Source organism: Nycticebus coucang, chromosome 18 (assembly GCF_027406575.1).
Source record: "Nycticebus coucang isolate mNycCou1 chromosome 18, mNycCou1.pri, whole genome shotgun sequence".
NCBI lineage: Eukaryota > Metazoa > Chordata > Mammalia > Primates > Lorisidae > Nycticebus > Nycticebus coucang.
Window position 1 is genome coordinate 61,984,273 of NC_069797.1, and position 23,161 is coordinate 62,007,433.

The 23,161-nt window shown below is 39.6% G+C and overlaps 2 protein-coding genes across 8 annotated transcripts in view; one reads left to right on the plus strand and one right to left on the minus strand.

Annotated features, from left to right (window-relative positions):
* Positions 1-9,288: 9,288 nt before the first annotated feature.
* The window catches only part of CDC27 (cell division cycle 27), a 90,595-nt gene continuing 76,722 nt past the window's right edge, over positions 9,289-23,161 (minus strand). For 6 of the 7 annotated variants that reach the window (XM_053568282.1, XM_053568281.1, XM_053568279.1 and 3 more), the window contains 3 exons: positions 15,855-15,929; positions 13,670-13,826; positions 9,289-12,341 (listed from right to left, as the gene is read on the minus strand). In XM_053568282.1, the coding sequence (XP_053424257.1) occupies positions 12,259-12,341; positions 13,670-13,826; positions 15,855-15,929 (315 nt within the window). In that variant the 3' untranslated portion in view covers positions 9,289-12,258. Of the gene's footprint in view, positions 12,342-13,669; positions 13,846-15,854; positions 15,930-23,161 lie in introns of those variants that run through there. The other variant, XM_053568283.1, reaches the window with a different exon arrangement.
* Positions 19,871-20,852, plus strand: LOC128569792 (ADP-ribosylation factor-like protein 4A). Its single transcript, XM_053568286.1, has one exon. It carries the CDS (start codon positions 20,120-20,122, stop codon positions 20,720-20,722), a length of 603 nt encoding a protein of 200 aa, XP_053424261.1. The 5' UTR covers positions 19,871-20,119; the 3' UTR covers positions 20,723-20,852.

Consider the following 23,161-nt stretch of genomic DNA (forward strand, 5'->3'; position numbering starts at 1 on the left):
TGAGTAGCTGGGACTATAGGCACCTGCAGCAACACCCGGCTATCTTTATTTTTAATTTTTAAGAGACAGGGTCTAGCTCTGTTGTCCAGGATGAAGTACAGTGTCAGGACCATAGCTCACTGTTAACTTTAAGCTCCTGGGCTGAAGCAATCCTCCCACCTCAGCCTCCTGAGTAGCTGGGACTATAAGAGTGGACCACCAGTTGTTTATTTTTTATTTATTTCTTTTTGAGACAGAGTCTCACTATGTTGCCCCGGGTAGAGTGCTATGACATCACAGCTCACAGCAACCTCAAACTCTTGAGCTTAAGCGATTCTCTTACCTCAGCCTCCCAAGTAGCTGGGACTATAGGCACCTGACACAACGCCCGGCTGTTTTTTGGTTGTAGTTGTCATTGTTGTTTGGCAGGCTTGGGCTGGATTTGAACCCACCAGCTCCGGTGTATGTGGCTGACACCCTAGCCGCTGAGCTATAGGTGCTGAGCCAGTTTTGTTTATTTTTGTAGAGACAGAATCTTGCTATGTTGTCCAGGCGGGTCTTGAACTCTTTGCCTCAAACAGTTCTCCCACCTTAGCCTCCCAAAGTGTAAAAATTCTTTATACTTTGTGGAGTTATTGGCCTTTTACCTGTGGCATTATGGGCAAATTTCTTTCCAGTTTTTCATTTGTCTTTATGTTTTTTATTTTCATGTAGCCAAATTTATCAACATTTGTCCTCTGTTTTTTTCCCAGTCTAAAGTGATTTTCCACTATGTCATATCCTTTTTAAAGGTTATTTCTTTTCCTTTAGCTTTGTGGTTGTTTTTTTGGAGACTCCATCAGCACAAAACCTTTAATTTACATTTCCTAAGTTTTTGTAATGATTTTGTATGGATGTGGGCCCAATTTATTCGAAATCATTCTATTTATAAAATTCCTAATTCAAGTGACCCATATGCCATTTCTGCCCTCTCGTGCGGTTTGTTTTCGGAGATGGGAGAAAAGCTTAATGCATTTCTCTTTTTAGTCTTACATTTCCCCTTTTTCTTTTCGTTACCACTCCTTATAATTGATTCTCCTCCAGAAACACGTTTCTCCTAGGCTGCCACTCTTGATCCTACACCTTTACAAGCCCTTTCCCCAAAGCCAGGGCTATAGTGACCAAGTCCTAACTGGTTTTCTGTATTTTTCATTCATTTCACTTTTTTTCCCTGGAGATCCTGACTGTGATCCTCTGTCCCACAGAGTGCTTTAACGTCCCTTTCTTCACACCCAAAGACTTATCTATGGTGGTAGCAAGTCCCCTGTTGGAAGTTTTTTCCTCTACTGACAGGTAATTTGAAGTTCAAGTATTTTCCTGGTAATGAAGGCATGCATCCTACGTAGTTTTTATTTGTTCTACTTGATTTTATGGTTGTTTTGAGTGGGTGAGGGACAGATTTGTAATTAGGCTACTGCTATTATTTTCAAGCCCCAGAAGTCTCAAGATGAATTTTTTTCTTTTTTTTTTTTTGAGACAGAGTCTGACTTTGTTGCCCTCGTAGAGTGCTGTGACGTCACTGCTCACAGCAACCTCAAACTCTTGGGCTTAAGTGATTCTCTTGCCTCAGCCTCCCAAGTAGCTGGGACTATAGGCACCCACCACAATGTCCAGCTATTTTTTGGTTGCAGTTATCATTGTTGTTTAGCAGGCCCAGGCTGAGCTTGAACCCGCCAGCTTTGGTGTATGTGGCCAGCACCCTACTCACTGAGCTGTGGGTGCCAAGCCATGAATTAATTTCTTTCTTTCTTTTTTTTTTTTGTAGAGACAGTGTTTCACTTTATTGCCCTCGGTAGAGTGCCGTGGCATCACACAGCTCACAGCAACCTCCAACTCCTGGGCTTAGGCGATTCTCGTGCCTCAGCCTCCCGAGTAGCTGGGACTACAGGCGCCCGCCACAACACCTGGCTATTTTTTTGTTGCAGTTTGGCCGGGGGTGGGTTTGAACCCGCCACCCTCGGTATACGGGGCCGGCGCCCTGCTCACTGAGCCACAGGCGCGCCCTGAATTTCTTAATAGATACATTTTAGAACCTAGTCATGATGAAAACCACTGAAAACCAGCAATAGAAAAGAGTATCTTAAATGATATCAATGGTTATAAATGGTAGTTGAACTGCAGTTGAGTGCTCAGCATGGCAATGAGATTAGCAAAGGTAACATATAATTGCACATCAAGGGCTTTAGGTTATATGGAAAATTATTATTATTATGGAAAATTAGGTTATTTGAGAAAATTAACAAGCGTTTTATTTAAGATTGGTACTAAGGTTGCTACTGCTCAATGTAATATTGATGATCCTGGCATGGCAAATAAAAAAGGCTTCATGACACTAATCCTAGCACTGTGGGAGACGGAGATGAGAGGATTGCTTTGAGCCGAGGGGATCGAGGCTACAGTGTGAAATATGTCTGTGAATAGCCACTGCACTACAGCCTGGGTGGCACAACATGACCCTCTATGCCTCAAAAGAAAAAAAAAGGAAAAAATGAGGTATTTTATTCAAGGTTTAAACAAAGTAACATTATGTTTAGATAACATAATGACTTAAAATAGAAACTCTGGGCAGCGCCTGTGGCTCAGTGAGTAGGGCGCTGGCCCCATATGCTGAGGGTGGCGGGTTCAAACCCAGCCCCGGCCAAACTGCAACAAAAAAATAGCCGGGCGTTGTGGCGGGCGCCTGTAGTCCCAGCTGCTTGGGAGGCTCAGGCAAGAGAATCGCGTAAGCCCAAGAGTTAGAGGTTGCTGTGAGCCGTGTGATGCCACAGCACTCTACCCGAGGGCGGTACAGTGAGACTCTGCCTCTACGAAAAAAAAAAAAGAAGAAAATAGAAACTCTACAAATTCTTAGAACACGAAGTTCACAAAATTGAATATAAGATCAACTTACACTACTATGAAACTAATTTATGGCTTTCACATGAAAGTTCTAACCCAGTTATAACCTAAGAATAGGGGGAAGGGAGAGAGGGAGGGAAGGATGGGGGGAGGATGGGCAGAGGGAGGGTGATTGGTGGGATTACACCTGCGGTGCAAAAAAAAAAAAAAAACCTCCAAGTACAGATGTTTTTAAAAATCAGAAAAAAAAAAATAAGATCAACTTACAAAACCAATTGAGTCCTTTATAGTAGTCGAAGGTGCTCTGGGCTGCTGAGCCAACAGCCATTCCCCTTCTAACAAAATCCCAGTTTGTGTCAAACCCTAAGATATAATAAATCGGGCGGCGCCTGTGGCTCAGTGAGCAGGGCGCCGGCCCCATATGCCGAGGGTGGCGGGTTCAAACCCAGCCGCGGCCAAACTGCAACAGAAAAATAGCCGGGTGTTGTGGTGGGCGCCTGTAGTCCCAGCTGCTCGGGAGGCTGAGGCAAGAGAATCGCTTAAGCCCAGGAGTTGGAGGTTGCTGTGAGCCATGTGACGCCACGGCACTCTACCGGAGGGCGGTACAGTGAGACTCTGTCTCTACAAAAAAAAAAAAAAAAAGATATAATAAATCATGATCATCTAAACTAGTCATGACAAATGTATTCTTTAAAGATTTTTCTTCTTTTTTGTTTTGTTAGAGACAGGGTCTCACTGTTACCCAACCTAGAGTTCAGTGGCTATTCACAGGTGCATTGGGCATCGTACCCCTGAACTCCCAGGCTCAAGCAATCCTCCTGTTTTCAGCTTCCAGAGTAGCTGGGACACATGGCTGGTCCCAGCTCTATCAGATTCTAATTTTATCAGCATCCTTTGCAGTTACGGATGATTATATGACTCAGTTCTGGCCAATAATATGTAAGCAAAAGTTTGCCAGATGGTCCTGGGATGAAATTTCTTATTTTTGTAAATGTCTTGGCTTCTCTGACCTTTAGTTTCCTCTTGTATAAAATAGCATATGCTTTACACCTTAAAAGATGAGAGGATTGGCTCGACACCCATTGCACAGTGGTTATGGCACCAGCCACATACACAGAGGCTGGCGGGTTTGAACCCAGCCTGGACCAGCTAAACAACAATGACAACTGCAACAAAAACACAGCCAGGTATTGCGGGCGCCTGTAGTCCCAGCTACTTGGGAGGCTGAGGCGAGAGAATCGCTTAAGCCCAGGAGTTTGAGGTTGCTGTGAGCTTTGACACCACAGCACTCTACCAAGGGTGAGAAAGTGAAACTCTGTCTCAAAACAAAACAAAACAAAAAAAAGGGCGGCACCTGTGGCTCAGTTGAGTAGGGCACTAGCCCCATATACCTAGGGTGGTGGGTTCAAACCCGGCCCTAGCCAAAGTGCCACAAAAAAATAGCCGGGCGTTGTGGTGGGCACCTGTAGTCCCAGCTACTCGGGAGGCTGAGGCAAGAGAATCGCTTAAGCCCAAGAGCTGGAGGTTGCTGTGAACAGTGATGCCACAGCACTCTACCAAGGGTGACAAAGTGAAACTGTCTCTTAAAACAAAAACAACAACAACAAAAAGATAAGCTTATATAGATACACACAAATGACTATGGACACAACTGTAGCATCGATTGGTCTTAATGCTGCAAGGTGGCAATAAATTTGAGTACCATTATATACAGGAAAATCCCTTTACCCAATCAAATCTTTTCATTACTAAGAAACTAAGAACTACTCAATTTTGCTTCTTTGTAGCACACTGCTCAGTGGTGTATTAACTAGGGAAGTATTGAGAAAAATCTAATACCTCAGACAACATGTTTGGGTGAGTGGAAAGTGGTTCTGCCAATGCAGCTGTAACTTCTAGATAAGGGTCATAAAACCTCCTCTATAGAAATTCAGGTAATAAATATCAAGCCTTTGCAGGCGACACAGGTTTTGTGCAACTACTCAAAGTCTATCAATGAAGTGAGAAAACAGTCATAGACAGTATGTAAATAAATGAGCACAGCTGTGTTCCAATAAAATGAAATAGGCAAGGGGTCAACTGGCCTGCAGGCCACAGTTTGACATCCCCTGTTCTAGATCAAAAGTTCACTATTTTACAGTGAAGTTGTCTCACAGAAATCATATCTTGGGACCAACTCAACAAATTTTCTTTGATATTAACACTATCCAATAAGATGGTCGATGTGTATAGTTTTTCAGAGAACTTCCAGGATGATTTAACACATTAGGTCCACACAAAAGTTCTCTGTGAGAAGAAGAGTACAGCATGTTTGTATTGATGAGAAAAAGGTTTCAGTGAATTGTTCAAGATCACACAGTTACTGAAGGGCAAAACCTACATTTTCTAGACACGAATTTAGTAACTTTCTTTTTTAGACAGAATCTCTGTTGTCCTGGGTAGAATGCCATGGTGTCATAGCTTAGAGTAACTTCAAACTCTTAGGGTCAAATGATCCTCTTGCCTCAGCCTCTGGAGTACCTGGGACTACAGGTGCCTGCCATGATGTCTGGCTACTCTTTCTATTTTTATTATTTATTTATTTTGTTTTTGAGACAGAGTCTCACTATGTCACCCTGGGTAGAGTGCCATGGCGTCACAGCTCACAGCAAGCTCAAACCCTTGGGCTTAAGTGATTCTCTTGCCTCAGCCTCCCAAGTAGCTGGGACTACAGGTGCCCACCACAATGCCCAGCTATTTTTTGGTTGTAGTTGTCACTGTTATTTGGCAGGCCTGGGTTCTAACCTGCCAGCTCCGGTGTATGTGGCTGGCGCCCTAGCTGCTGAGCTATAGGCAACGAGCCACTTTTGCTATTTATTCCAGAGATGGAGTCTTGCTCTTGCTCAGGCTGGTCTTGAACTCCTGAGCTCAAGCCATCTACCCACCTCAGCCTCCCAGAGTGCTAGGATTACAAGAGTGAGCCTCTGTGCCTGGCCAAATTTAGTACTTTTAAAACTACATAGTTACAAACTTTAATTCTACTCCATTCTTAGATTTCAAAATTATTCTTATTCAAACTTTAGTCAAACAGTATATATATTTTTGCTTTCTTAAAAGTAGTTCTATAGGCCAGACAGGGTGACTCCTGCCTGTAATCCTAGCTCTCAGGGTGGCTAAGGTGAGATAATCATTTTGAGGCCAGGAGTTCAAGAACAGCATGGGCAGGCGACATAGTGATATCCCATCTCCACAAAAAATAGAAAAATCAGCCAGGTGTGGTGATGCATGCTTGTAGTTGCAGCTACTTGGGTAGCTGAGGCAGGAAGATCACTTAAGCCCAGGAGCTGGAGGTCGCCATGAGCTATGAAGATACCACTGGACTCTAGCTGAGTCAATAGAGTGAGACTCTATCTCAAAAGAAAAGGTTTACGTTATGCATTTTCAAGATCTTAATTTTCTCCTCAAATATGGCTTTTAGCTTTACATTGAAAATTCTGTTCTAGGGCTTGGTGCCTGTAGCTTAGTGGTTAGGGTACTGGCCACATACACAGAGGCAAGTGGGTTTGAACCCGGCCTGGGCCTGCCAAACAACAATGACAACTACAACAAAAACACACCTGGCGCTGTAGCGGGTGCCTATAGTCCCAGCTACTGAAGAGGCTGCACAAGAGAATCGCTTAAGCCCAGGCGTTTGAGGTTGCTGTGAGCTGTGACATGTTACACCACAGCACTCTACTGAGGGTGACATAGTGAGACTCTGTCTCTAAAAAAAAAAAAAAAAAGAAAGAAAGAAAAGAAAATTCTGTTCTAGATGGTGTTGACAAAGACTCTCTCATTTAACCAAAACTTTATTCAGGCTCCTAAGTCTTTTTTGACAATGATTTACCTTGATCTTTCCTCTCTGTCCTTGAAGAATCTAATTTGAATAGCAATTCTGCTGTCAGTTTATTTTTTATTTATTTTTATTTTTTGCAGTTTTGGCCAGGGCCAAGCTCAAACCTGCCACCCTCAGCATATGGGGCCGGCACCCTACTCCTTGAGCCACAGGCGCCACCTTCTGCTATCAGTTTAGCACAAATCCCCACCCTTGATATTTCATTATTGGCCAGCCCTTAACAAGTCAGTTTAGCCAGAAACCCCTTATCCTTCATGTTTTCCCTTACTAGTTTTCCATCCACTGATCGCACCCTGCTCCCTGCATATAAATCTCTCCTTGTCTCCATTGGAATCAGAGTTGAGTTCCTTCTACCCTAATGCAAAATCCTGAGGCAGTGTTCCCTATACCTTGTCCATGGCCATCTCTGAATAAAGCCTGCTTTATTTCTTTTTTGTTTTGAGACAGAATCTCACTATGTCGCCCTTGGTAGAATGCCTTGGCGTCACAGCTCATAGCAACCTCAAACTCTTGGGCTGAAGCAATTCTCTTGCCTCAGCTTCCCAAATAGTTGGGACTACAGGCGCCCACCACAATGCCTTGCTATTTTTTGGTTGTAGTTGTCATTGTTGTTTGGCAGGTTTGGGCTGGGTTCGAACCTACCAGCTCCGGTGTATGTGGCTGGCACACTAGCTGCTGAACTACAGGCACTGAGCCTAAAGTCTGCTTTATTATTTTTAGCAAATGTCATAAATGAATTTTTTTCTTTAATAGTACTGATTATAAAAAGAATGCCTGTAGGCCGGGCACGGTGGCTCATGCCTATAATCCTAGCACTCTGGGAGGCCAAGGTGGATAGATTGCTTGGGTTTAGGAGTTCCAGATCAGCCTAAGCAAAGAGCAAGACCCTGGCTCTAAAAATAGCTGGGCATTGTGGTGGGCACCTGTAATCCCAGCTACTTGGGAGGCTGAGGCAAGAGAATCACTTGAACTCAAGAGTCTGAGGTTGCTATAAGCTGTTACACCTCAGCACTCTACTGAGCGTAACAAAGTGAGACTCTGTTTCAAATAAAAAGAATGCTTGTAATAAGGAAAATTAGTAATAAAATGGGGTAAGAGCTAATAGAAAATTGAAAGTTTATAACTTTCTAATTTAAATTCTAGTCACTCATAGAAGGAAAATACAATCCAATTTCAGTGTGAGAAGTGGAGAGCAGATACAGATTCAAAGACCCAAATGCAAAGGACTATTCATATGATAGATTTGAATGTATGATTAATAGTTTCCTCTGTAAAATCATAATTTCCTCTGGTAAGGTATGTATTTAAATGCTAGAGAGGACACCTAACAGTTAACATTAGATATGACTGGAAACATCCAGAGGAAGTCCAAAGCTAAATACAAGAGTTTGAACAAACATTAATGCCAAAAGAACCCAGCTCTATCATTTAAAACTGAAGCTGTTTCTCATTTGTAAAATGGAGTATTATCTTCCTTATAGATTTGTTTTGAGGACTGAAAATTCTGCCCACAAAGCACATATTGTGACACAATATGGTGGGCAAGATTTCATTCACATAGCTATTTTAACAAAGTTTGCACTTATTAAAACCTATAACCAACCTTCATGAACCACGGTAGCAGCTAAACAAATCAAAGGATAGTTCCATGTCTAAGCTACCTAGCCTTATTCAGCTGTCAGTAAATGGCAGGTCCTGGGGAAGTTTGTAAACTCTGAGTTGTTCTATTGGATCTGCCCAGCTCACTCCACTTCATGTGTTTTTCCCAGTTACTGCCCTTTCTTCAAGATTGAATAAAATCATTCAGCTCTCTACAATTTCTCCAAGATACCAAAAAAAAGAATTGTCAAACTAGAGGGTATTCCAAAGGTCATCTCCAAGTTGCTATACATAGAGAAAATGGGAAATTGTAGTTAATGTATCCTTATTCACAAAATGTTCATTATAAAATTTCATAGAATATTTACAAAATACTCTGTGTTAGCCACCGCTTTGTAAAATCTTGTATGAATATTTTGTAAATAAAGATATATTTAACTATAATTTCCCACTTTCCCTTGCATGGCAACTATAGGGGTGACTTTTGAGATATCCTGTAGAGTAAAATTTATTTTCTATATTTTACTTCTTTCAGATCTTGATTTTTTAAAATATATTCTAATTGGAACAAAATAGCTTTGTGTCCCTTTTAAAGGAATTTCAGAAATCAGAAGATCAGAGAGTTAAGTAGTTGACTTACAAATTTGTAGCTGATGGTAAGAGGCTTCTGTAGTTTGAAAAAAATATATTCTAATAATTACCATTGTTTTTGTCATAATATTTATTTTAAAATTCCAAATGATACTAAAAAAGAGTATGAGCATTGAAAAATATAAATATATTAAAAGAAGGTATAAGTAAAAAAAAAAATTAGAGAAACATTGCCCTAGACTTTTGTGGAACATAAAACTGTAATCTCTCATAACTATTTTGCTGTGCTTTACTATAAAAATACAGATGGCACAGCTCTTCTATAGCTTTTAACAACTTGATTATAAATTGCTTTCAAAAGTAATTTATTTGGATTTTCCATATCCTTTAATGAATGCAAATATATTAACAGAAAAGACCTCCCCCCAAGACTATACAATTTCTGAAATAAGTCAGGAAAAGTAAAAAGACACAAAATTACATTGCTTCAATGCAAATAGAACACACATATCACACCCACACTTATGTTTTCCCAGGTTTTCACAAAGAAAACGGTTCACCGTATTTCTCAGTGAAGATCCATACTATACTCTGGCTAATCAGAGACTTCCAAACTTTTTTCTTTAAAAAGAACATTTTTAATAGACTAAATACTGGTTATCACTGAGTTTTTGTTTAAGGTACAACAGCAGCATGGTTTAAATGTTATTTGCAGTTCTTGGAAAAAATAAAAAATTTAATGTAATGAAATACAGAAAAAGTAGGGACCACCTTTCATTATTTTGAGTACCATTGTTCTCTTGAAAAATATTCCAACCTTCTAAAATCCCAGAGTTAAGAACCATTTCCAAGGGGAAAAATAAATCCAATACCATAAAATAACTTCTGAACAAAAGTATGTGTGCATGTATATATATGTATATGTGTGTGTGTGTGTATATATATATATAAAATGTAGGTATACGTATATGTGTAAAACAGAAAAAAAGATGTCAAAGTACTTAGTATTTTTAATTTCCTTCAAGGTAGCTTCTGAAATTTGAAGAAAACATTTTGCTTGACCAAAACGTGTTTTTTCTGGTTGTTTGATCCCCATTCATGCAAAAAAAAATAAAAAAGAAAGGAAAAGAAAAGAATAAAAAGCCAGAAAGAGTTACTAGGTGAAAAATAAGGCTTCAAATACTAAATGACTTTAAAAGTGGGTACAAGGAAAAATAAAATTAGGCAAAACTCGGGCTGAAAGCGTCCCTCGACCAGCTATTGCTATGGTGTGCCTTTCACAACTATCATTTTATTCTTGGTCTCAAAATCAGTACCAGATAGACTGTCACCTCTGGCACAGGTCATAAATTCCTACTACAAAAAGATAACTAAATCATACTCTAGCAAATTATGCTCTAAACTTAGCTTACCAGGCTTTGTAACATAGAACTCAGGTCAAAACTTTCTATGCAACTCTAGATTTGATATTCTTTTATAGCTGACTTATGATTTGCCAATTAAAAAAAATAAAAGAATCTAAAATTCAATATTACAGAACTAATGAGTAATATAATGGAATATCTGTTAGAATTCAAGTGCTATCCTCTGGGAATTCTTAATAATATTCACTATTCCCAATCTTTCCTTTTCTTTATAGATTATTGTTTTAGACAGCACATACACACAGATGTAGGTAGGAAATTTTGTTAAATATCTTTCTGGCACCCAATATCTAATCCAATACTCTGACTTGAATTAATTTATAATGGTATCTAATACATGTTCAAATAAGATTAACAGTAAATGATAGAAAATTACTGAGTCTACAGGCTAAAATTTTTTTCACATCTTTTGTAATCGACCTTATTTTCACAGCTTGACTAACAAATACAGGTAACCAATAGATAAGTTTATCCTTCATCAAATAATCCAAAATAATAATTGTAGGCCTGTCATTCATAAGAAACTATAATTTGCTATATTCTGACATTGGCACTTAATAAAATGTTAACAACTAAAGTTTTTCTAAAAATTTCAAAACATTACAATAAAGGAAATACACAATTTAAGACTATGTTTAAATCTGTTACTGTGAAATTCCAATAATTCCCATTTTATATGCATAATTAGATCTTTAAAATTGTGGCCATTTCCCAAAGACACCAATATATTATGACAAACTCAGGAGAGAACTTGTCTCCTTCATGAGAATTTTTTTCTTGCACCAAGCTAAAAATTTCCAATATCCTAAACCCGATCTTAGTAAATATTTTGGTGACTCACATTAGCGAAAATAATCTGTAGCAGAGAGCCAAAAAGAATGGAAATGACCTTCATCAAAGGTAATCACACATTCTTGCACTCTGCTTAAACACTCAGAAAAGTCAAAGGGATACTGTCTTGAACAAATATAGATTCAAAGTTATGGTACAACTCTGATTGTATTAAGGCTTTCACTATCATGATCTCCTAAAGTCTCTCCACCTTCGTATTCTCATACTGATTCGTATGGTGATCTTAAAGGGTTATTTAAGGGCCTTGTTTTGGCTTTTCAGTGGGAAACCACTCTATCATCTATGAATGTTAAAGGTGATCCCACAGAGCTCAAAGAGAAGAGGCAATACGGTAAGGACCAATTTTAAAGTTTGCAACACCAAGACAACAATGATCAACACTTTGAAGCAAGATGAATAAATTAAAATTCTTGGTTAGACATTAAAGCATTCTTGCCAAGAATAAGTGTACACTGTATGGAGAGATATTTGATTTCTACATACGAGTTCCAATATGCCCATTGCATTTGTTTACAGGAGACACTGCAAGTTTAAGATAATTTACATTCCTTGGCAATCAAGTTACTGTTATAGGCAATGTCTTTTATTGTTCCATCTGGCACTTGCTAACACCATTCTTGAAGAACCTAGAAATGAAAGTCAGTCACTCTGTTTATCAAGAACAGAACCAAATAAAAACAAAAATTTTTGGAAAAGTGACCAAGAAATTCTGGTTCATCACTATTTTCCATATCTAACAGTTCCTTCAAGATAAAACATACTCTTCCTTCCATGATAGCTTTCCAACAAAAGGAGATTAAAGAAAAAAAGAAAAGAAAGTCCCCCACCCTTCCCCCCTAAATTGTCATTCATACTGGTGAAGGAGCCAGTCTTGTTAGCAGCTAAATATTGCACTGCCTTTCATTCTGTGTACGGTCAGGGTCCATTGAAAGTGGCACACTCATGGTATAAATGATGGATGATGACACCGCCGGCTCAAGAGTGAAGATTCAGTATATGGAGGGACAAGAAACATGTCAGCACTAGCCACACATCCAGTTGCAAAAGTTTGATTTCCAGAAATTAAAACTCATCACTTTCAGCTGCATGAAGTTGTGTGTCATCCGCATCTGTCATGCTGCTCTCCTGGGATTCATCTGTTCCCACTTCAAAATAAAACAAAAGTCTACAGTAAGGTGTCTGGCAAAGCATATCTTGTTAGTTTATGAAAACAAGGAAAACCGTATTACATTCAGAGATAAGACCCTAAATAAAGGCCTTTTAAAATCCTGATATCCTTTAATAAAATCTAATTCAAATTTCTTATTTTATAGTAAGTCTGAGAAGATTAGATTTTTGGGTTTTATTTTTAAAGTTTTTAACTACTAAAAATGTCTCTCCCTAATGAATTATTCACTTCTGCTCTAGGAATTAAAACAAAACTAGCTAGCTCTCTGAGACATAAAAAAAGACTGACATTTCTTTCTTCAAACCCCTTAGCACTGACTCATTGAGAAATATGAAATGCTAATATAATCTTCAGTTTAAACAAGGTTATTGAGAAGAAAGAAAAGAAAAAATTACAAAAAAATTAAAAAACAAAGTGGGGTGCTGGAGTTATAAGAATTATAATTTTAATTAAATCCTTTCACCAAGTTTTCTAGAACAAAGGCATCTAATCAGACTTTCTCATCAGAATTTCTCAGTTCTCTTATTAAAAAATATTGATACAATAAGTCTTGGTTCTCAATAGTTATTTATTTATTTGCAGTTTTTGGCCGGGGCTGGGTTTGAATCCACCACCTCCAGCATATGGGGCCGGTGCAATATTCCTTTGAGCCACAGGCACTGCCTCTCAATAGTTAATATTTTTTTTTGTAGAGACAGAGTCTCACTGTACAGCCCTTGGGTAGAGTGCCGTGGCATCACACGGCTCACAGCAACCTCTAACTCTTGGGCTTACGCGATTCTCTTGTCCCAGCCTCCTGAGCAGCTGCGACTACAGGCGCCCGCCACAACGCCCAGCTATTTTTTTTTTTGTTGCAGTTTGGCTGGGGCTGGGTTTGAACCCACCACCCTCGGCATATGGGGCCGGCGCCCTACTCACTGAGCCACAGGCGCTGCCCTCAATAGTTATTTTAAGACATACACCATACACTTAATTTAGGGATAGAAAATTTATTTAAACTGTATTTTTTGTTCTTTCCTCGACCCCTAAATTTATATACCGGGTATCCATAAAGTTCTATTTTAAATTGCACACGAACTTTATGGACACCCTGTATACAAGGATGGATTTGGATTTTTAGATTTGCCAGAGCTATAGAGAATTTCATTTTTTCTTTTTTTGGGGGGAAACAGACTCTCAATTTCCCTAAAATTCCATTTGGCATAAAGAAAGCACCACAGTTAAAAAAAAATAAAAGAGCAGCTCACAAATACTTATGCAAAAGGTAGCTTTCTGAACATTCAAAACCATATGGACAGCACTTACTGATCTGTTCTTCTTGGGTTATTGGCTCTTCATCATCTGGAAGGTAGCGCTTATCAATTGCCTCTTTAATCTGGTTATTGGCTCCTTTAGGATCTAAATCCATAGCCCAAGAGAAATTCATCAGGGCGAGGTGTGTTTGACCTAGTTTCTTGTAAACCTAAAAATAAACAGCAGCACTACATTTTTCATTAAGTTGTGAGCTTCAAATATAAAATCATAAACATTTATAATTTAAATTAGCCTCCTAATTTATGTGCCCTTAACTTACTCTGATGGGTAGAACATTTCCATCCTACAGATGAGTTCCTTTTAGCATATTGAGATATTATTTTCAGAATTATTTGCTTCTGTATTTCAGGTAGTGGGTTTATAATAAATCTCACTCTAACTGGAACAATGACAAAGGGAATAAATAGACTATAAGGGATTAATTAATATTCACTTATATTGATTTATTTTTTATTTTAATTTTTTTGAGACATAGTCTTACTCTTTTGCCCCAGTCTAGAGTACTATGGCATCACCCTAGCTCTCAGCAACTTCAAACTCCTGGGTTCAAGTGATCCTCCTGTCTTAGCCTCTTGAGTGAGACCTGGGACTCCAGGTGCTCACCATGATGTCTGGCTAATTTTTCTATTTTTAGTAGAGATGGGGGTCTCATTCTTGCTGAGGCTGATCTTATACTCATGAGCTCAAAGGACTACCTCTCTCACCTCCCAGAGTGCTAGGGTTATAGGTGTGAGCCAACATGCCCAGCCAATTTATACTGATTTTGGGGAAGCGCCTGTGGCTCAGTGAGTAGGGTGCCGGCCCCATATACCGAAAGTGGCGGTTCAAACCCAGCCCTGGCCAAACTGCAACAAAAAATAGCCAGTCGTTGTGGCGGGCACCTATAATCCCAGCTACTCGGGAGGGTGAGGCAAGACAATTGCCTAAACTCAAGAACTGGAGGTTGCTGTGAGCTGTGGTGCCACAGCACTCTACCGAGGGGGACAAAGTGAGACTCTGTTTCTAAAAAAAAATAAAAATTTTTATACTGATTTTAAATGGAGTTATACATGTATCAACTCTTAAAACATCTTTCCATGGTTCCTAGACACTTTAATAACCAACTGGTATCGGGGGTCCAGTTTGTAAAGGACTGACTAGTGTGGCCTTGGGAATACTAGAAGCTATTTCTTTTTTTCTTCATCCCAAATGAATATATATATATTTTACTTCAGATTAATATGAGGGTAAAAACTATTAAGTTATAATGTTTGCATTTGTGAGGTAAGGTCCCTCTTGTAGTTGTGTACCTAGGAGTGTGCCATATACCCTTCACTGTGCCCTTAGGTGGGAACACACCCCTCCCCCCAACTTGAATTAAATGGAGTTTTTCACTTGTGTGGGCATGTATTAGTTTCTCTGCTGGCTTCATGTTAATATTGAGCACATTGGATACTTGTTTTTTTTTTTGAGACAGAGTCTCAGTAGAGTGCTACAGAATCATAGCTCACAGCAAACTCAAACTCTTGGGCTCAAGCAATTCTTTTGCCTCAGCCTCTCAAGTAGCTGGACTATAGGTGCCCACCACAGCACCTGGCTATTTTTAGAGACAATGTCTCACTCTGACTCGAACCAACTCAGGTTGGTCTCGAACCAGTTAGCTCAGGCAATCCACTCAAATTAGCCTCTCAAGTGCTAGCATTAGAGGTGTGAGCCATCAGGCCCGACCTGGATATTTGCTTTTCCATTCTTGGGATACTTTACTAAAGAGAATGTTCTCCAACGCTATCCAAGTTAATATAAAAGATGAAGCCATTTCTTCTAGTCAAGACAACACAGTACCATTAATGTTTTGTTTTGGGGCATTTCCAAATATTTTACTGAGAATAGGAAGCTGTGGGCTTTTTATGTGATAGTCTCAGTTATAAACTCATTACTGGCCTTGGGCTGCAAATGCTATTCTACTTTGAATGCCATAGTAGAATTAGGATTACAGGGTGTGTGTTCTTGCTCTATCATTAGAATAGTATCTTCTTAAATTTTAGAACTAAATCCATTATTCCCAGAGCACTTAGTTTAGAGGTATAGTTAAATTTGCTCAATAGATGTTGTACAGTATTATATTTATTCTTATAAAATACAAAAGTTAATATTTGCTATGAAAGTCACAGTTTAGGACCATGGCCCCAGTCTTTACCTTTCCTATCAAGAAGTAAACGAGGGATTCTTTGGGAACAATTTGTTTCAATTCTTCAAGTTCTTGTAAAGCCAACTGAAAAAAGCAAAAAGAAAAACCTCAGAACAGCAGTTTTACAAAGTTTTGACTAAGCAAGTGTTTTTCTTTATTAGATTTCCTAGATCATTTCAACAAAAGCTAACTAGATCTTAATCAACATACTTCTTTATTGCATTAACTCTTACTGTAAAAACGAAATGCAAGAAAAATACTTATGACAATAGGAACTAAGGCACTCACCAGTGTACACTAAAAACACACAGACACTGCTACTTCTTTGTGAAATATGCAGGTGGCAACAACCTTGGTTTTGTTATCATTTCACTTAAAACAATAACTTCATCATGTTGTGTATGGAAATGTGTAAAAGTGCTTTGAAAACTATTAATATGCTACAGAACAAAAGAAGTATGAGTTCTGTCTGACCTTGATGTAAGCACTAAGCTTTGGACATCAACCTACCTAATTTTAACTAATGAACTTAAATTTAACCCTTTGAACTAAGTTAAAAACTGTCCAATATTGGCTCATCGGTTATGGCAATATTGTCAAAACCGTCCAATATTGGCTCAGTGGTTATGGCATCCACGTACACCAAGACTAGCAGGTTCGAACCTGGCCCGGACCTGCTAAACAACAATAACTGCAAAAAAAAAATAGCGGGGCTCGTGGCGGGTACCTGTAGTCCCAGCTACTTGGGAGGCTGAGGCAAGAGACTCACTTAAGCCCAAGAGTTTGAGTTTGCTGTGATGCCACAGCACTCTACCAAGGGTGACATAGTGAGACTCTATCTCAAATAAACAAACAAAAAGACTGTCTAATAATCTTCTGAACATTGCTAAACGGTTGAGGGAATTGAGAGGAAAGAAAGAGAAAAAACTAGATTTGTATTTAAAAGAAAGAAATAATCGGCTGGCGCCAGTGGCACAGTGGTTACCAGCCACATACACTGAGGGTGGTGGGTTTGAACCTGGCCTGGCCCACCTAAACAACAATGACAACTGCAACAAAAAACAGCCGGGCATTGTGGCTGATGCCTGTAGTCCCAGCTACTTGGGAGGCTGAGGCAGGAGAATCGCTTAAGCCCAAGATTTTGAGGTTGCTGTGAGTTGTGATGCCATAGCACTCTACCAAGGGCGACATAGTGAGACTCTGTCTCAAAAAAAAAAAAGAAAGAAATAATCATTTCACTCAGCTGGGTACGGTGGCTCATGCCTGTAATCATAGTACTCTAACAGCCTGTCTCTAAAATTAGCCAGTAGGCTCGGTTATATCTCTTTCCCAGTGATAGAAGGGATTGTTTGGTCTTCTTTGTGAATTAATTTGACTTCTTTCTATATCCTATATGTCAAATCATCAGATTCGTAACATGCAAATATCTTTTCCCATTTTTAAGTGTCTATTTACTTTAATTGTTGTGTCATAAGCTGTGCAGAACATTTTCAGATTAATTAACTCCCATTTGCTTATTTTTGTTGTTGTTGTGGTTGCCAATGAAGTCTTTTTTATAAAATCTTTCCCCAGGCCAATATCATCAAAAGTTTTCCCCACTCTTTCATCTAGGATTTTTATCTTTTCATATCTTAGATTTAATTCTTTTATCCATCTTGAGCCAATGTTTTAAGTGGTGAAAGGTGTGGGTTCAGTTCAGCAGCTAGGATGTTGGCCACATGCACTGGGGCTGGCGGTTCAAACCCAGCCTGGGCCAGCTAAACGACGACAACTGCAACAACAACAATAACAAAAAAATAGCCAGGCATAGGCTGAGGCAAGAGAATCGCTTAAGCCCAAGAGTTGGAGGTTGCTGTGAGCTATGATGTCACAGCACTCTACCAAGGGTGACACAGTGAGACTCTGTCTCAAAAAAAAAAAAAAAAAAAAATTGCCAGTGCTGTGGTAGGCACCTGTAGTCAGTCCCAGCTACTTGGGAGGCTGAGACAAGAGGATCACTTAAGCCCAAGAGTTTGAGGTTGCTGTGAGATATGACACCATGGCATTCTACCCCAGGGCAATTGAGTGAGACTCTTGTCTCAAAAAAAACAACAAGAACAAAAAAACAAAAATAAAAACAAACAAGTAGGCTCCCCATACTGTCCCATTTTTCACTTGGACAAAAATAATTTTGGGTCACAAAAAGTTAGCACGAGTGAGAGGAAAACAGGTATTTTCATCGTTTAAGTGGAAACGTAAGTTGATACAAACTATTTGTAAGGACAATTCGGTATTATCTATTAAGATAAAAACTACACATAAACACTGATTCTGCAATCCCAATACTAGGATTTTGTCCTAGGGCTATACTTAAAAAAGAAAAGTTCACTATCATTTTAATAAACATATTCAAGCAAATGTTATTACTTGTTAATGCAAAACATTAGAAATAATCAAACTAACTGCAGCTTAGCTAAATAAATTATAGTCTCTGCTCTAAGTAATAACAGATAAGTAGGTGCTCAATTCTATGTAAAAATAAAAAAGGCAAAAACAATACACCGAACAGTGTGTACAGTATTATTCCTGTGTCAAAACATGCCACACACACACAAATATACAAGAATTCACAAACCACTGTTAGCTTTGAAGATGGGATAAGAGGGCTACAGGTTAAGGAATTCTGGCAGCCTATAGATTCTAGGAAAAACAGGGAAACAGGTTCCCTCCAGAAATGAAAGCTTTGCCAACATCTTGATTTTTACCTCAGTGAGACTAATGTTGGACTTCAAGATAGTAAATCTATTTTAAGACATCAAATTTGTGATGGCAGCATTAGGAAACAAAGGTAACTATACATAACTTCATAGTATGTGTATAAATATTTTATAAATACATTTATGTGAGTATATACATAATTTCTTTTCTTTTCTTTTTTTTGGCATAAATCATTATAAATCTATGCTTCTAAACAAGTTAAGGTTCCTTTGGAAAGGGCATAATTGATGGCATGAGGGGACTTCTGTTATTCATTTGGTAGCTTTCTCAACATTTTTTCTTTTTATCCCCAACGACAGGACAGAGTTTCTTGATGGAAAGACTGATAGAAAGACTGATAAACAAAAGAGGGGGAAAAGAACCTCTGGCAGTGGAGGGGGAAGCCTTCTTTCTCTACTTTTTGAATTTTCTTTCTTTTTGTTTTCTTTTTTTTTTTTATAGAGACAGAGTTTCACTTTATCGCCCTCAGTGGAGTGCCGTGGCGTCACACAGCTCACAGCAACCTCCAACTCCTGGGCCTAGGCGATTCTCCTGCCTCAGCCTCCCGAGTAGCTGGGACTACAGGTGCCCGCCACAACGCCCGACTATTTTTTTGTTGCAGTTTGGCCGTGGCTGGGTTTGAACCCGCCACTCTCAGTATATGGGGCCGGCACCCTGCTCACTGAGCCACAGGCGCCACCCTCTTTTTTTTTTTTTTTTCTTTTTTGAGACGGAGTCTCACTTTACCTGGTCACCCTTGGTACAGGGCTGTGGTGTCTTAGCTAACAGCAATCTCAAACTCTTGGGTTCAAGTGATTATCTTATCTCACCCTCCCAAGTAGCTGGGACTACAGGTGCCCATCACAACGCCCAGCTATTTTTTTAGAGACGGGGTCTTGATCTGGCTCAGGCTGGTCTCCAACCTGTGAGCTCAGGCAATCTACCTGCCTCAGCCTCCCAAGTAAGAATTTTCTAATATTTGAACATTATACTCTATTTCTCTTTAATGTTCATAGAGGGTTACCTACTTTCTGCTTTCTTTATATCTCTGTGTAGTAAAAATCCAATGTAAGTTAGGTTAAAAAAAAAATACCAAGTATATTAACAGGACAGTATTAAGTGAAAAAAAATGTAAGTTGCAGAACAATTATGTTTTTTGCCATGTAAGATAATACATTCACACGTACTGGAGATTACAGCATGCATATCCCTTGATAGTTTATGATTTGGCCTACCATATTATTCTGCTTTTCTACTTTGTTAGAAATAATTAAGGGGAGCTGCCGGCGAGCACCGTTAGGGCTGCCTGGCTCGCGGCGCCCGCCCGGCGCCCCTGGCAGGGGTGACTTGCGTCCCCCTACCTCCCAGGCCTCGCCCACGGACAGGTGTCAGCGCGGCTCTCAAGCGGCTGAGAGACGTTGAGCCCGAACGAGGCAAGGACGGTTTGCCAGAAGTCTTATAGCTGATCACCTAGGAAGAGAAGTTCTAAAGCAATAAGAAGAAAGCATTTCAATTTGGGACACTTACTGCAGCTGGAAATGGGGAATGGACTGTCAGACCAGACTTCTATCCTGTCCAGCTTACCTTCATTTCAGTCCTTCCACATTGTTATTTTGGGTTTGGACTGTGCTGGAAAGACAACTGTTTTATACAGGCTGCAGTTCAATGAATTTGTAAATACTGTACCTACCAAAGGATTTAACACTGAGAAAATTAAGGTAACCTTAGGAAATTCTAAAACAGTCACTTTTCACTTCTGGGATGTAGGTGGTCAGGAGAAATTAAGGCCACTGTGGAAGTCATATACCAGATGCACAGATGGCATTGTGTTTGTTGTGGACTCTGTTGATGTCGAGAGGATGGAAGAAGCCAAAACTGAACTTCATAAAATAACTAGGATATCAGAAAATCAGGGAGTCCCTGTACTTATAGTTGCTAACAAACAAGACTTGAGAAACTCGTTGTCTCTTTCAGAAATTGAGAAATTGTTAGCAATGGGTGAACTGAGTTCATCAACTCCTTGGCATTTGCAGCCTACCTGTGCAATCATAGGAGATGGACTAAAGGAAGGACTTGAGAAACTACATGATATGATAATTAAAAGAAGAAAAATGTTGCGACAGCAGAAAAAGAAAAGATGAATATCAGCCTTTTATATCTGTGGAGTAGGTTTTTTCTGGTTTGATTTTGACAAATTGAAGAGTGTCTACAGTCTGGTTTGCCTGTCTGCCCTCCTGGATGCTATTAAAGCTTTGTTTTGTTGAACAATCAGATGCTCAACTCTGTTGCCTTGGGGAAGATGAATAAACACAGTGCTTCTTAAAGTGGTCTTTTCTCCCTGACCTGCAAATCTTTTGGTACTACCATTTTGGGAAGCCAAGCAAGGATAATAAATTGACCAGAACACAGTTGTGGAAATTTGACCTGAAGTTAGTGAAATAAAACTTTGGAGAGTAAAAAAAAAAAAAAAAAAAAAGAAATAATTAAAAAAAAAGAGAGAGAGAGGAAAAGATCTGGAGATACAAGTATGTGTTGAGATGTTAACAGTGCCCCTTCCTGGAGGGTAAGCTTATGAGGCACATTCAACTTTCATTTTTTAAAAAATTTTATTTATTTATTTATTTGAGACAGAGTCTCTCTGTGTCACCCTCGGTAGAGTGCTGTAGCATCATAGCTCACAGCAACCTCAGACTCTTAGGCTTAAGCAATTCTCTCGCCTCAGCCTCCCAAGTAGCTGAGACTATAGGTGCCCGCCACAATGCCTGGCTATTTTTTGTTGTAGTTGTCATTGCTGTTTAACTCACCTGGGCTGGGTTCGAACCCGCCAGCCTTGGTGTATGTGGCTGGTGCTGTAACCACTGTGCTACGGGCGCCGAGCCTCAACTTTTATTTTTTATATTTTAATCTTATTTAAAAAAATTTTTTTTGAGACAGAGTCTCACTTTATTGCCCTCAGTACAGTGCAATGGCATCATAGCTCACAGCATCCTCAAACTCTTAGGCACAAGCGATTCTCCTGCTCAGCCTCCCAAGTAGTTGGGACTGCAGGAGCCTACCACAATGCCAGGCTATTTTTAGAGCCGGGGTATCGCTTTTGCTCAGGCTGGTCTGGAACCCGTGAACTAAGGCAATTCACCCACCTTGACCTCCCAGAGTGCTACTGTTACAGGAATGAGTCACTGCACCTGACTTATTTAAATTTTTGTAATAAGCACATTACAAAACAATGTGCTTGTTTTGTTATTTCAAAACAAGATAAAAGCCCAGCTCAGCGCTTGTAGCTCAAGTGGCCAGGGCACCAGTCACATGCACCCGAGCTGCAGGGTTGGAATCCAGCCGGGCCCACCAAACAGTGACGGCTACAACCAAAAAATAGCTGGGTGTTGTGGCGGGTGCCTGTAGTCCCAGCTACTTGGGAGGCTGAGACAAAAGAATCACTTAAGCCCAAGAGTTGGAGGTTGCTGTGAGCTGTGACACCATAGCACTCTACTCAGGGCGACAGCTTGAGACTCTGTGTCAAAAAAAAAAGATAAAAGCCCCTCAAATATATAAAGAGTAAAGCAGTAATCAAAGATGGTGGGCTAGTAAAGGTACCAGAGAATTATAGAATTTTGATAAAATAAGGTACTTTTTCCTTATAAGGAAAACCTTAGTTTTATTTTTCTAGAAAGGATATAAAAAATAAGATCTAGGCACAGTAGCATACGCCTCTAGTCCCAGCTACTTGGGAAGTGGAGGAAGAAGGATGCTTGAGCCTAGCCTTAGCAACACAGTGAGTGAGACTTTGTCTCTTAGAAAAAATAAAAACAATTAAAAATAATTTAATATATTCTTCCCCCTTAACCTATGACCAAATGTGATTTCTTGGCTTTCATAAATGTTTTATTGGCATTCTAGGAGAATAAAGTTTACTTAAAATCTTATTTATTTACTTATTTATTTTGGGACCGTGTCTCATTATGTCACCCTTGGTAGAGTGCTGTAGCATCACAGCTCACAGTAACCTCAAACTACTGAGGCAAGAGAATCCCTCCCCAAGTAGCTAGGACTACAGGCGCCCGCCACAACACCTGGCTATTTTCTTGTTGCAGTTGTCACTGTTGTTTAGCTGGCCCAGGTCAGGTTCGAACCCACCAGCCCCAGGGTATGTGGCTGGTGCCATAACCACTGTGCTATGGGCGCTGAGCCAGAAGGTTTACTTAAAATCTTTTTGTAGATAGCTGGGCATTGTGGCGGGCGCCGGTAGTCCCAGCTACTCGGGAGGCTGAGGCAAGAGAATCACTTAAGCCCAGGAGTTGGAGGTTGCTATGAGCTGTGTGAGGCCACGGCACTCTACCGAGGGCCATAAAGTGAGACTCTGTCTCTACAAAAAAAAAAAAAAAATCTTTTTGTAGTAGGGAGCATGCAAAAAAGCTGGGTGATAAGTACATGGGGATTCATTAGAATACTGTACTACCAACTGTAGTGACATTGGAAAATTTCTATAATAAAAAGTAGCATAAAAAAAGAGTAAAATAATACATACATACACATGTTTTTATAGTCAGTTTATCTGTTTAAAACGCTATATTTCAGGCTGG

Bases quoted from the DNA above. Each gene is read 5' to 3' on its own strand.
- LOC128569792 (XM_053568286.1), top strand. From the start codon at position 20,120: ATGGGGAATGGACTGTCAGACCAGACTTCTATCCTGTCCAGCTTACCT.